Raw genomic sequence first — 15924 nt, forward strand, 5'->3', positions numbered from 1 at the left:
AAATTAGGATAAAACATCTTAAAAAGGTTTAAATGAAACATTAACAAATCTTTCTAAAGCTTATGTATCATGGGAATCAGCATAAGGTTGATGCTTGTTGTTTCATACCTTTTAATTGTACTTTTAAACTGCAATCCATTTGTCCATTTTGACTTGAACCATAAAATGAATTTTTAAATGTTTGCTTAGTTATCTTTTTTTAAACTACCTTTTAAATAGTTTTTTAAAATTACAAATACAAGCCTAAAATATTATATATAGTTGTTACCGGCTTATTGTAGCCCTCAATGTTTTGAATCAGCAGATTTGACAAGTCATGCCTATCTATTTAAATCAAGGGAAGTTATAGGCCTTGATAATCCTGGTGGGAATGTTACTTTATTGCAGTTGACAGATTAAATAGGAAGAATTAAGATGGGATGTCTATTATACCAGTGTTTTCTGTATTAGATATAACAGTTTTAGTTAAAATCTTACAAGGTAGTGGAATAAGAGCTTGCTTTTCTGTTTCCCAATGAGGTAGTTTTCTCTAGGATATTTTGGACTTTTTGAATTTTATTGCAGCACAGTGTTCAGATCATCACTGTGTAACACTGAAGAGGTCTATTCAAGTTTCAGTTATCTTACCTAAAATGGGTATAGTTTCCTAAACTGGTTCCTAACAATGTGTTTCTGAACCAAGAACTATGACTTTAAAAAGTCATTTTCAGGCTGGGGCTGGGGCTGAGCGATAGAGCGCTGGCCTAACAGGCGGGAGGCCCTGGGTTGGATCCTCAGCACCCCCAAAAAAAATAAATCAACAAAATAAAGATATTGTGTCCAACTACAACTAAGAAATAAATTAAAAAATAATGTATCACTTTCACATCTTAACCATGTTATTGTGTGTTAGCATAGTTGGTAATATTTCCCACAATACCTTCCATAGAATTTTGGCTCTCAGATGTTTCTTCCAGTAAACCTTTGCTATTGGAGTTGAAGTTAATCCACAGGTATAATATATTTTCCTTGGAGTTTCTAGGAAAGGGTAAAAAAGTTTTTTTGTCTGACAGCAGAAATGATGTGGGGCTCTAATATTGCAGTCTTGTTTTTTTAAAGGAAATTCCTCCTTAACTCTTACCCTGAAAATACGACTTAGTGATAACTATACAAGACATTGTTTTCTTAGAGAACATTTTGTTTATCCTACATGCTTAATCTGGTTTATGGATAAAGTCCTTGAAATCATTGACCCATCCCGTTTCTATTTTTGAGATACATAAAACTATTTTCTCATCAAGATGTTCCTTCTGTTCAATTTCACACCTTGTATGGGTTTCTGGACTTCTCTGTACCCTTCATATTCTTTTAGTCTCTAGGGTCCCAGTCCCTCGTCTGCTGAGCCAGTTTTATAGACTCAGCCAAAATAAGAAAATGAAATGAGGCAAAGGGATGAACCTGATTAATCTATTAAATTTATAAGTACTCCTGTTTACTTCCTTCTTGGCCCTAATTTGATTTTAAACCTAGTGCCTGGTTCTTTTTTAAAAGTGAATTTAGGTTTCCAGTATTTTAAAAGAATTGAAGTCCTATTGTCAAAAGCTCACTCACAGAATTGTGTTAGAATTACTAGAAATACAAAATCTGGGCTGGTGATGTAGCTTAATGGTAGAGTGCTTGTCTAGCATGTATAAACACCTGGGCACTGCAAAAAAGTACATATATATGAGGCCCTGTTCTGGAACTGGGCTCAGTTTTAACACTACGGCCAGATGTTTTATGTGAACATCAGTGTTTCAAAGGCACAGCTGTAATCTATAGTTTTGTTTAGAGGGGAAAACTGGCACTTTATTCAACAAAATATTAACGTTCCTGTGTTCCAAGGGTTCAAAATAAAGAAACCATGTTATAAATTAGCAACTTACTGAGGCTGTGGTTTTTTTTTTTTTTTTTTTTTTTTAAATATTTTAGTTGTAGTTGGACCCAATACCTTTATTTTTATATGGTGCTGAGGATGGAACCCAAGACCTCGCATGTGCTAGGCAAGTGCACTACTGGTGAGCCACAACCCCAGCCCCTGAGGCTGGTTTTGAACTTGTGATTCTGTTTCAACCTCCCAAGCCACTGGGATTACAGGCATGCTATGTTACAAATTTTAAAGTTAGAAGACAAATGATTTTTCAATTATTTCTTCAATAAAGATAAACAGTCCTTTGGGACATGGCAGGTTACATCTAGGGGTACTAAGAGGAATTGACTCTTTGAGTTTTCTAGGTGTCAAAGAAGGGAATAGTATTTCATACAGGAGGGTTAGCATATATTGAGACTATAGATGTGAAGATATCCCACATTTGGGGTTTACAGAGAGCATGAAGTTGTAATGAGAAAAGAGGTGAGAGTTTGGATTGTAAACTTTGTTTTTGCCCACACTTTGTGAATAGTGTATCACAGACATGGTTCCAAACAGTAGCCAATGTAGCAGGTATTACTTTATTATCCTCTATAGAGGATAGGAAAGAAGCACAGAAGCAAATGCAAGTCAGTGTTCAAATCCTGGTAGTCAAGGGAGGAGAGGGATTCAAGAATGAGGGAGTAATTGATGCATTAATGAAAAATTAAGGCTTCCTTAGATAAGAGCTGAAAATCCCCACTGGATTTATCAGATCACTGGCAAGTTTAGCAATTTCAATTTTAAGTTAAAAGGTGTGTGTGTATGTTACATTAAAATGGTTAGGAAAGTACCCAAAAAAGGAAAGGATCAGGTAGTAGGTCCACATTAGGGAAGCAGAAATTTCATGGTATGAAGGGCAGTGGAGTCAAATCTGTATTTGGATGGCTCTGCCACTTCTGTGTGATGCTGAGTCAAATGGTAAATTGTCCAAGGAAGCCTCAAATTAGGACTTAAGATTTTTCATAAAATCTTCTTTCCTAAAGCCGTTGCAGGGTGGTTTTGAGGATTAAATGAGATTAATGTATGTGAAGTCCCTGGAACATGGTAGGTACTCTGTAAAATGAAATTAAGGTTGAGGGATGGTTGATTTGTAAAAAGAATTTTTCTAGATTGAGAAACCCAAAATGAATTTAGTTGAATTCTAGATTGAGGCCCAAAATGAAGAGTCTATAGGGAGAGGGAAGGGATTGATCTGTGGTTTCACAACTGGTGAAACCTGCTGTCTGGTGCTCACTCCTCAAAGGAGAAGTGACGCCAGAATTTCGACTTGGATGAATACACACAGTGTATGCTCAAGCAAAGTATTCCTTTATGCCTCCCAAGTGATCTGGAGGGGGCTGCTGGAGACTGCGGAGTTACCTCCCGGTAACACTCCTTTGACGCAGATACTCACCCAGGACACTCTGGCGACTCCAGAGCCGGCTAGATTTTCATCACAAGCGCATGATGGTCTGGAGGGATTTCCTCTGCATTGGCTTCGCTGGCTTTGCTGGGCGCCTCGCTGTGAGTGCCCGCATCCCTTCCCCCACCACTGGAGACAAACCTGGCGGTGCTCTGCGCACGCTCCGGAGCCACGGCCGCACGGCGCCTCCTAGCAACCCGACGCCTAGGGAGAGGAATGGCCTCGATGGACCAAGCAGTTGTCACCGAAGCCTCCAGCGCAGCATTAGAAGACATCGGGCGCGGAGAACCGATAGTGTTTGTCAAGCCCCCGGTACGGTGGTACTTGCTGAGAGCCACGGCCGAGTCTGTATGGCCCCTGGCATTTTGCCAACAGTATTGATTGACAGGCGAGGCATTACTATCCGCCTCTGCCGCAACTTTTGAGTTCTCGCACTATTTTGGAGTTCTCATGGGGATTTCCGGGGATTCCCCGAGAGTTCCCATTGGTTGGGGAAGTGCAGGAGGAGGGATTTCCGGGAGAGATATTTCCGGCTGGGGGTTCCTGGACAAGCCTCCTGGCGCGTTCGGGAGGATTCCCCGGGAGCTGTGTGAAGTGTTTTCCTGCAGTTTAAAAATAAAGTTTGTTCCTGCTTCAGTGGCTCGTGATTTGTGCCCAGCCAGACTGCGGCATTTGGTGGCCCGTACGGGGGACGTCTGAAGCTTCGGGGTAAGTGAAATTGCTTGCCCCTAAGGGAAGGCGAGAGAATGGGCGACCATTTTAAAAAACAATGTGTTCTTGTTTTGATTTGTTTTGTGTTTGTTTCAAGCTGCCTATCCCTAGAATTTTCTCAGGCCGATTGGGAAAAATGGTTGGCTCAAGGTTTGAAGTTGTTCACCCCTGAGGAAGAGATAGAAATAGACCACAAATGCACATGTCAAGAAAATAGGAAAATTGATACAACGATTTTTTGTTCCGTTTTTGTTTCATCCTGTTTCGGTTTTGTTTTGTGTTATCTTACTGGGTTGCGTTATCTTTATAACAGATTAGAAATTAGTAAAAAACAAACTGAAAGAGTGTTAAGTAAATTGTTAGAGGTTCAGATCATGGAGAAAGACATTTTAGATCAAGCAAAAGAGAAGGTCTCTCAAGCTAGTCAGACAGAGGAAGAAAATTTAAAGGAAGAAAGCTTAGAGGAGAAACAGCTATTAGGGAAAAAGCTACAACAGGAGGCTGCTACTAACACCGTTCTATCACCAGAGGGCGTAATTCAACCAACAGCTCCCCCTATGGAGATAGCTGAGTGGCCCTCAAACCCCGTAGTTGATAGATGGGATCCTGAGACAGGACCTCAAAGATTAGCATGCCCTGTACTTGAGCAGGCAGGAGGGCAGCGAATTCACCGTGCTTTAGATTTCAAAACAGTGAAGCAGTTAAAGGAGGCTGTAACAACCTATGGTCCTCAAGCACCGTTCACTGTAAGCATGGTCGAATCCATTACCAACTTGGACATGACGCCAGCAGATTGGGCTAGTATGTGTAAATCTGTGCTAAATGGAGGACAATATTTGTTATGGAAGGTTGCCAATGAGGAATTTTGCAGGGAGACAGCTAGACGAAATGCAGCAGCCGGTTACCCTCAAAGAAATCTAGATATGTTGTTAGGAAAAGGGCCTTATGAGGGTCAACGGCAACAAATTGAATATGATCCTGGCGTATACGCACAAATTGCTGTAGATGCGGTTAGGGCATGGAAAACTTTACAGGGGCATGGAGGTTTACAAGGTCAATTATCTAAGGTAATACAAGGAACTAATGAACCTTACGCTGAATTTGTAGATAGGCTTATTCAAGCAGCTTCCAGAATTTTTGGGGATACAGAACAGGCAATGCCATTTATAAAACAACTGGCTTATGACCAAGCAAATCGTTGTTGCAGAGAGGTCATTAGACCATGGAGACATGAAGATTTAAACACATATATTAAATTATGTAGAGACATTAATGAACAAGGGCAAGTCTTAGCAGCAGTACAACAGGCTTTAGATGCCAGGCCAAAAACATGCTATAATTGTGATCAAACAGGACATTTTAAAAGGAGTTGCCCCATAGGAGGAGGGTTTAACAAAGCTAGATATCAAACGAATAGAATACCGGGTATTTGCCCACGATGCCGTAGAGGGAAACATTGGGCTAATGAATGCCGTTCTCAAACCACCATAGAGGGTATTCCGTTATCAAAAAACAGACAAGGACCAAGTGTTTACCCACGATATCGTGGAGAAAGGCATCGAGCTCCATTGCCAAAAAACGGACAGGGGGGCCCAATGCTCCGGGGCCCACGACCACAAATGTACGGGGCACTGGAGGAACCCAGAAACACCATGGAGGAACCCAGCAACACCATCAGGGTAGTGCCCAGGACACATTATCCATCAGATCTCTCATCAGACGAACCAGAGGGAGCGCAGGGTTGGACATCTGCGCCTCCGCCAGAGCAGTACTAACTCCAGAGATGGGAGTTCAAATCATTCCCACAGGAGTAAAAGGACCTCTTCCCCAAGGAACAGTAGGCTTATTGTTAGGACGCAGTTCTTCTACGCTAAAAGGACTTATGATATGTCCCGGGGTAATTGATCCCGATTATGAAGGTGAAATAAAAATTATAGCTAGCTCTCCAAAGGGTATATCAGTAATTTCACCAGGAGATAGAATAGCACAGTTATTAATAATACCCAGCCTACATGATAAATTTTCCAGTAGTACTATAGAAAGAGGTTCCAGGGGATTAGGCTCCACAGGTGTAGATTGGGCTATGCTGTCTTTAAATTTAGATTCTCGTCCCATGCTAAAACTAAATATTCAAGGACATGAATTTAATGGACTACTGGATACAGGTGCAGACCTTAGCATCATATCTCGTCAAGAATGGCCAAAACATTGGCCGTTACAACAAGCCACTCAAACGCTTCGAGGCCTAGGAGTGGCGACTAATCCCCATAGAAGTGCAATGGTATTAGATTGGAAGGATCCTGAAGGATGTGAAGGAACTATACAGCCATATGTATTGGATCATCTTCCTATAAATTTATGGGGACGAGATGTCCTAGATCAATTAGGTTTGACATTAACAAATAACATCAATCCAAATGCGCCCACTATTAGGGCTAGACAAGGTTTCAGGAAAGAAAAAAGATTAGGAGAACAAGGCATAGCAGCACCAATTCAGATAGATCAGGGAATAAATAGACATGGACTGGGTTTTCAGAAGGGGTCACTGAGGCAATAAAAATTACTTGGAAATCAGATAGACCAGTATGGGTTCCTCAGTGGCCCCTGACTAAAGAAAAGATACAAGCAGCCCATGACCTGGTCAAACAACAATTAGCGGAGGGACATATACAACCTTCCGTATCTCCTTACAATACTCCCATTTTTGTCATTAAAAAGAAATCTGGTAAATGGAGATTATTGCAAGATTTAAGAGCCATTAATAATGAGATGGTTATTATGGGACCTGCTCAATCAGGGATTCCTCAATTGTCTGCTTTGCCAAAAACCTGGTACGTTTTAGCTATAGATATTAAAGATTGTTTTTTTTCAATTCCAATTCATCCTGAGGATAGTCCACATTTTGCATTTACTATCCCTGCACTGAATCATGAAGGTCCTGATCAGAGATATGAATGGAAAGTACTCCCTCAAGGGATGGCTAACAGCCCAACTATGTGTCAAATTTATGTTAACAAAGCAATCCAGCCACTTAGAAATCAAAATCCTAAACTACAAATATTTCACTATATGGATGATGTATTGTTAGCACACAAAGATAAAAACACATTGCTAGAATGTTATGCCACACTTACAAATTTATTAAAAAATTATAATCTAGAGATAGCAATAGATAAAGTACAATTAAATTTTCCAATTAATTATTTAGGAGTTCTATTATCCTCAACCATGGTCCGTCCACCAAAAATTCAAATACGAGTAGATCAACTCAAATCACTTAACGACTTTCAAAAGTTATTAGGAGACATAAATTGGATAAGGCCTTATCTAGGCATACCAACAGGAGAGTTGGGACCTTTATTTGATATCCTAAAAGGTCCATCAGATCCAAATTCACCCCGCATGTTAACGCCTGAAGCAAGAAAGGCATTAAAAATTATTGAAACATATATGGAAAATATGCATTTGGATAGAATTGATATAACTTTGCCTTTATTATTTATTGTAATACCAACAAAAAATATTCCTACAGGAGTATTTTGGCAAGAAGGTCCATTATTGTGGATACATTTATCTTATTCTCCTAACACTATTCTTACTAGGTATCCTGAGGCTGTAGGACAATTAATACTCAAAGGAATAAAAGCAGCAAAGGGAGTGTTTGGAATTTCTCCCAATAAAATTATTACTCCATATACTATGGATCAAATTGATGAGTTAGCTAATGAGTTAAATACTTGGGCAATAATCATGTGTAAATCTAATGTTTCATTTGATAATCACTTACCATCTAATCCTTTGTTGTCTTTTTGGTCTTCGCATCCTGTAGTTTTTCCAAAAATGACAAGAAAAACCCCTATCATGAATGCTCCAAATGTATTCACTGATGGGTCAAATAATGGTACAGCAGCAGTAGTTACCCCTGATCAAACTTTTACATTTTTAGTACCCAAACAATCAGCTCAAAAGGTAGAGCTTAATGCAGTTTTACAAGCTTTTGTGATGTTTAAAGATTCTGTATTTAATTTATTCTCTGATAGTCAGTATGTAGTTAATGCTATAGTATCCCTTGAAGATGCTGGCAGGATTTCCCCTTCCTCTACTGTTTTCTCTTTGTTTTCTGCTATACAAAGTGTAATCTGGGACAGAAAAGATCCATTCTTTATAGGACATATCAGAGCACATACAGGATTGCCTGGAGCCCTTAGTTTGGGCAACGATTTAGCAGATAAAACTACACATGACATACATATTTTCTCTACACTAGAAGAAGCTACACATTTTCATAAAAGGTTCCATGTCAATGCTAATACTTTACAAAAGCGTTTTAAAATAACTAAGGAACAAGCTAGACAAATAATAAAACAATGTCAAAATTGTGTGACCTTTTTACCACAAGTTAATCTTGGAGTCAATCCTAGAGGACTGATACCTAACCATATTTGGCAGATGGACGTCACACACTTGCCACAATTTGGAAAATTAAAATATTTGCATGTTACAGTTGATACTTCTTCCGGATTTTTGATGGGCTCCCTTCATTCCGGAGAAAAAACTAAAGATGTTATAGCTCATTGCTTACAAAATTTTGCCACTGTGGGCGTTCCAAAACAGTTAAAAACAGATAATGGTCCTGGTTATATTTCTACCTCTTTTAAACAATTTTGCTCATCATTTGGCATTACTCATATAACAGGAATTCCATACAATCCACAGGGACAAGGCATAGTTGAAAGAGCTCATCAAACTATTAAAATGTACTTACTAAAGCAAAAAGAGGGAATTGGAAAGGGGTATATGTCACCCAAAGATAAACTTAAAATAACCCTTTTTACTCTAAACTTTTTAAATTTGGATTCCTCAGGGCTTAGTGCTGCGGAAAGGCATATGTGTCCAAAAAATGTACATAAGCCTAAGGTACTTTGGAAGGATATTCTAACAGGACAATGGAAAGGTCCTGACCCAGTGATTGTCTGGAGTCGGGGTTCTGTTTGTGTTTTTCCACAGGGAGAACAGCAGCCGATTTGGATTCCAGAGAGATTAACTAAAACAATTTCTACAGGCCAAAAGGAAGATGATTTGACTCAAATCCATAACAGCTGATATCCAGAACTCCAGTTTGGCTATTCTTACATCTGCGACGGTGATTAACCAGGATGTTTTTTTCAATATTTATTTTATTATTTGCCTTTTCCCACATCATAAAGTTCTATTTTATTTTTGAGCTCATACAGACCTAGGATAATGTTTTTCTGATCAGTTTTATTTTTTGACTGTGGAGTTTTTAAGCATTGCAATGGAGATTTCACCTAGGTAAAGCTACAAGGCCTTTACTATTGTCTTATGTGTTGTATGTTATGTGTGCACACTTCTGTTTTGTGTTGTATGTCTGTATGTGTGTATGTCCATATATCATATATGAGGAGCGCTCATGAATAAATGGATCCAAATTTTTTTTATTCATGTGATTTTAATGGTTTAATTTAGATTGGGTAAACAGCTGTTGAAAATTGTTTTAATATGTGAACAAATAAGGAGGTTAACAGATCTGTTTGTTTACTTTCACCTTTCCTTCTCATTATATTTAATAATTCTGTTCAGGATAATGTAAATTGTTCAAAAAATTGTTTTCTTAGTGCCTGTTGGAATGTTACATAATTTTTTTCTTAGCATCATTGCCAGAATTCCTATCTTCATCCCAGTGCCGGTGAAGACAAAGATAAAACCAAACTACAGCTTCTTCGATAGTTATCACAACAAACTGTAAAAACTGATGCATCAATGAATAATAACTCAACAAGTAATGCTCAATTAAGGAGTTGATTTACTTTGGGAGGAAATGGACATATTGACAGATTCCTCTGCTTTGAATTGCTTGCAGACCCTGCCTGGACTATGTATCATTTGTATGTATTGTGAACTATCTGTTGGTACAGCGAATTGTGGTAGTGCTGGAGTATTTTTGCTGATGGTGTCACCGGTGGTACAATTTTTCAAAGGAGCCCTCAATTGGCTTAGTGTCATGGCATTTTGCATCCTCCTCCCTTCTACTAGTGCTGGTCTAAAATTTGGGGGCCAACAGAGGTGAGGCAAAGAACCTCACCCCCCACTGGTGCAAAGGCCTATCCACAAGTATGGCTGTATGCTGGACCGGTAGTCAGTGACGGGTATGATCCAATTGCAGTGGTACCAACCTAAGACAGGAGGCTGACGCCTAGAGGTCAGTTCATCCGATGACGGGTAAGGACCATATGTTGAATTGGACTGCCTAACAGGCACGGTCCCTAAGCCACATTGCTTGTTGTTTAATTAAACAAAAAGGGGGAGATGCTGAGAGCCACGGCCGAGTCTGTATGGCCCCTGGCATTTTGCCAACAGTATTGATTGACAGGCGAGGCATTACTATCCGCCTCTGCCGCAACTTTTGAGTTCTCGCACTATTTTGGAGTTCTCATGGGGATTTCCGGGGATTCCCCGAGAGTTCCCATTGGTTGGGGAAGTGCAGGAGGAGGGATTTCCGGGAGAGATATTTCCGGCTGGGGGTTCCTGGACAAGCCTCCTGGCGCGTTCGGGAGGATTCCCCGGGAGCTGTGTGAAGTGTTTTCCTGCAGTTTAAAAATAAAGTTTGTTCCTGCTTCAGTGGCTCGTGATTTGTGCCCAGCCAGACTGCGGCAGGTACTCCTCTGGCCGCCCCGCCACCGTACCCCTCTCTGGACCCCTGTCCTTTTCCCAGTCTCTCTACTCCAGGCTCTTGCGCCCCTAGGCGCTCCCTCTCCCTGTGGTTCTCTTCCTGCCTTCACGCCTACACTGCAGTCCTGTCTTCCTGTCATTATTTGATCTTTACTTCGTATTTCCTTTTCCCTTACTGCCTCTCTTATTTTCCCCTTTATCCTTTGTTTTCCACATTTCCCTCATTGCCCATTACTAATTGCTCTGGGAAAATGTATCAGTAGAGTGATTAGATTTCTTCCCCTTTTCAGAGACTCCATTCCCTGCCCCGCCCGTCCCTGTGGTGGTGCTGGGGATTGAGAGAATGGAAAAATTTCCTTCCTTAGTCCATCACTTTTCCCCCTGTCTCTTACTTTAGTACCTACAAAAATGTTTGAAATTGCCTTTGTTTAGTTTTTAAATAAATTTGAGTGAGGGGAGTTTTATATTTTCCCTTTGACGTGAATTTAAAACAGTAGATGGGTGGAATTTAGATTACCTGCCTGGGGCCAAACAAAACATCAGCTTCTGTTAGCTTCCTTTGGATTTATCATGCTTACCTCTCTAATCTTTCTACTTCATTTCTCTGCTTTTGGGTGGAGATGGGAGACCTGCCTTGATCTTCCTGAGAAAGTTTTCCTTCTGTAACTATTAAATGTGCTACAGGAGATTCAACACACATATTTAACAAAGGAATGTTTAAAAAGAAGTTCAGGCTTCATATTGTGTATGAAACTGTGTTTTTTGTTTGTTTTACTTTTGTTTGTTTTTAGAGAAATGCACATATTTCATAGTAAAACTAAAGCCCTGTGATATTCATAAGTAGAGTGGATTTCAGTTATAAGACAAAAAGAATTATGTCAGGTTCTTTTTACTGATTACATTATTTTTTAAAAAAAAATCTTTATTTTAATGTGGTGCTGAGAATCGAACCCAGTGCCTCACACATGCCAGGTGAGCGCTGCTACCACTTGAGCCACATCTCCAGCCCCTGATTAAATTATTTTTAATGCATTCTTGCTTGAGATAACCCATATTTCATAGTAATAATAAATATATTATAAAATGAAATGAGCTGGATGTGGTGGCACATGCCTATAATCCCAAGTACTCAGAGGCTAAGGCAGAAGGATCAGGAGTTTAAGACCTGCCTGGGCAACTTAGCAAGACCCCCTATCAAAATAAAAAAAAAAATTAAAAAGTGATGGGGATATAGTAGAGAGCCCCAGAGTTCAATCCCCAGTACTGGGGGGTAGGGAGTACAACTCAATATTTTAACTATTTTTACCTACTAGAAATAATACAAAAGAGTAAAACTAAACAATTGTGGGCAGTGAGGCTAAAACAAATGTGGAGTAATAATAAGAGCACTTAACTATGGAAGACACTTTTTTGAAAATTGAGGATACCAAAATAACCTGCTTCCTAGTTTGGCAGAGGAAGTGTTAAAACTGAAAGCTATCTAGGTGCAGTGGCACACACCTGTAATCCCAGCTTCTCAGGAGGCTGAGGCAGGAGGATCAAGTTCAAAGCCAGCCTCAGTAACAGCAAAGTGCTAAGCAACTCAGTGAGACCTGTCTCTAAATAAAACACAAAATAGGGCTGGGGATGTGGCTCAGTGGTTGAGTGCCCCGAGTTTAATCCCCAGTACCCACCCTCTGAAAATGAAAGCTATCATTTATTGAACACTGGTTGTAGGTGCAAGTCTTTATGTGTACTATACCATATTCTCATGCTATCTCAGTAGTATCTCAGTTTTATACTCAAGTGAGAAAGTGAGAAAGCAGTGCACACGAGGATTGAGTAACTTGCCCAGTGTACTTAGCTGTTACATGAGGGAGCCGCAGTTCAAGCCCCACCCTATTCCTCAAAAGAACATCAAATTTTGTTACATCTAATATCCTTCCAGCACCTCAGTGAGTTGAGAATATTTATTACTCTAATTTTATCAAAAGGAATTTAGATATTTAAAAGCATTTAAAATCATAAAAGAGCAATTTAAGGAAATGTCATGGGCAAAATTTATCATTCTCTAGCTTTTATTTTAATGACAGTTTGATGCAGGTATTAATTTCTTCAAGTAATGTTTTATAAATTTAATTTCAGGGGAATTACCTCTCAAATGAATAAGCATATTTTGTATTTGTTAATAGAAACCAAGCCAGAAGAGTTCCTCTTTTCAAAGAGAAAGCTGGTGGAGAATAGCATTAACAGTGTGTATATTTTTGGTCTTTCCTCTTCAAATTATTTTTGTTCCCATTAAAATTTTAATCATTCTTACCCTTTAAATCAGTAACACTTAATTATAAAAAAAAAAAAAACAGTGATCATGTAGGTCTACATGGGCCTCATTTCATGCTTATAATTTTAATATTAGCATACAAATGAGAAATTCACTTTAAATTTTGAATGTAATGGAAACTTATGAAGTAAAACAACTCTAGGAATCCATGTGCTTTACAAAATATCTAAATAAAGTGAACTTTTGATCTTATGATCTTGGTGACACTGGACAAGAAAGAAAAAGCATCTATTCCAGAAAGGTGACTTGGCTTCAGATTTTCTCATAGATGGTACAGAACCTATGATAACACTTAACATGACCAGTGTATACAAAATGTTTAAGAACAAGATGGTAATATATGAAAGAAAAATGACCAGAAGATCACTTGTAATGAAGGTCATTTGTAATGAAGCTCCATGGGTCAAAGCCTTCTTGGAATTGATCTAATTTTAATGGCTCAGCTCATTGGAAAAAGTGGCTGCAGAACAGCAGTTCCAATCTGGCCACTGAGCCACACTGTGGTTGTGATTTGAAGGTACCAAACCTCTTTTGGAACTAAGTAGACCATATGCTCTGCCAGTTCATCCTCAGGCTCATGTTATTATGTGGTAGCTTCCCACCTGAGGCTAGTTGAAACATAGTATATACCAAGCAAAAGTAGGATAGCTTTTAGTTGACCAAGAAGCTCTGTTGAGTAATCTCACTAGAGGCCTGAAATATATACTCAAAATTCAATTGGCAAATATAAGTATATGCCTGAAGTTACCTTTTTAAAAAGTTAAATTTTAACTATTACCCATTTGTGTTAATTCAGGATTTGTTTCGGAAATAAATAATCACGATTCTCTTGAAATAGTGTTCTGTCAAGGGTGTTATATGTACCGGCACAGTGGCCCACGCCTGTAATCCCAATGGCTTGGGAGACTGAGACAGGAGGATTGTGAGTTCAAAGGCAGCCTCAGCAATGGCAAGGCACTAAGCAACTCAGTGAGACCCTGTCTCTAAATAAAATACAAAATAGGCCTGAGGATGTGGCTCAGTGGTTGAGTGCCCCTGAGTTCAATCCCAATACCAAAAAAAGAAAAAAAAAAAGAGTATTATATGTGATAGAATTTCATTAAATTTAAAAATAAAGTAGAATGCTACTTAGGAATGACTCTTCTAGGAATGGTGCTTTGGGGAAAGTTAAAGGTTTACAGTGATCTTAAAACTGCTGTCAATTTTCCACAGAATACTCCTATACCTGGCACTTATCACTTGAAAACTTTTATTGAAGAATCCCTATTAAATCCAGTGGCAGCAACCTACAATTTTAAAAATGAAGGAAGGAAAAAGCCACCTCTTGTGCAAAGAAACAATCCAGTCTTAAATGATCTTCCACTGTACATGCCTCCTGACTTCCTGGACCTGTTAAAGAAGCAATCGGCCAGTTACTCCTTCAAAGACAAGCCCCGGCCCAGCCCCAGCACACTAGTTTACAAAGATAAGGTAAAGTTCTACTAGCAGATTGGGTTTTGTGGGAAAGCTTCTAAAAGCTCCAGAGGAAGAGATTCTGTATTATGTACCCCACTCCACACACAAGGGAAAAATGGCAAACCTCTAGGTTGTCTCACTTCTTATAGTGAGACAGCCAGAACTGCCTGGCTTGCAAATGAATCCAGAAAGATTTTTTCCTCATGAGGTATTCTAAACCTAAGGATAGAACTTTGGGGGGAAATTTTCCCCTCTGGGGTCACTCTTATCAGGGTTCCCCTCTGAGATCTTATCTATGTTTGAGCCATGTTCTGGCTTCTTCAAGCAGTTGATATGGTGAACCCTCTTCGTTTAAAGAGAAAACCCTGGATCTGTGTGAGTATTCCTATTAGAACATGCATAGAACTGTCTACTGCAAGAAGATTTTAAAATATTTTCTTGGCTGAGGTATAGCTCAGTGGTAGAACATACATGAGGTCCTGGGTTCAATCCCAGCACCAATAAATAAATAAATAAATAGATAGATAGATAGATAGATAAATAAATAAATGTTTTTCATGTAGGAATGAGCCTGTGGTTACAGAAAGGTCAGATTCTACTCAGCTCCACCCGTTCATTCATAGTATTGATAATATAAGCACTGCTTTACTTACAGCCTTGAAATATGACCTTGGGGGGAACAAGTTCCTGAATTAGAAATATTTAAGTAACAATATAAGACAAAATATATCAAGTGCTGAGATGAATAGTGCTGCAAGAAATGTCAAGGGAAAGCTCAAGGTAGGCTGGACTGAAAGGCTGGAAAGCTCCCTGGATTAAGTAGGATTTAGTTGGACCTTGACCCTTCCATGCATATTCTCTTAGTTGCTTCTTCATCTTCTGAAGTAGCTTGAACAGATATCATCTCCTCTACTTGCAACAAAGCTGTGCAAATAGAGACTTTTAGTAACTTGTTCTAAGACACATAATTTGATAAATAAGAGGTAAGGACCACTCACTGAGGACTTTTTAACCCAGATTCAGTCTTCTTTCCAATCTACCACCTGTCCCACACCTTGAATGAGGGGCAAGGTTTTGACAGGTGGAATCCCAAGGAGGCCCCTGCAGTGGGGAGCCTCACCTTGTTGAAGGCATCCAAGTGGCAGCAGCAGGCCCTGTTCCAGGGACACAGCTGTGACTTGGACTCTGGGCACTTGTCTCAGTTCTCTGTGCCCTAATGTCCACTGACTGGAAAGGAGACACTAATAGTATCAATCTTCACTTTATTAGAATATTATTATCATAACCTAAGAAGTCGTCCACGGCAGCAAATGTCTGACTTAAAAACAAGGAAGTGTGATTGCCAAGTGGACTAGAATTTTCAGCAGGATGAGCACATGTGTCCAACATGTAGACCCTTCTTACCGCTGTATGAAT

General features: G+C 39.4%; 1 protein-coding gene across 1 annotated transcript in view; it reads left to right on the forward strand.

The window, feature by feature from the left end:
- Positions 1–31: 31 nt before the first annotated feature.
- Positions 32–15924, forward strand: part of Stpg4 (sperm-tail PG-rich repeat containing 4) — a 53299-nt gene continuing 37406 nt past the window's right edge. Inside the window, exons 1-2 of the mRNA XM_046425876.2 lie at positions 32–3644; positions 14266–14523. Of these exons, the coding sequence (XP_046281832.1) occupies positions 3549–3644; positions 14266–14523 (354 nt within the window). The 5' untranslated portion in view covers positions 32–3548. The remainder of the gene's footprint in view (positions 3645–14265; positions 14524–15924) is intronic.

This window comes from Marmota monax, unplaced genomic scaffold (genome assembly GCF_021218885.2).
Source record: "Marmota monax isolate L192 unplaced genomic scaffold, Marmota_monax_Labrador192_F-V1.1 WCK01_AAM20220418_F8-fsc00015, whole genome shotgun sequence".
Taxonomy (NCBI): domain Eukaryota; kingdom Metazoa; phylum Chordata; class Mammalia; order Rodentia; family Sciuridae; genus Marmota; species Marmota monax.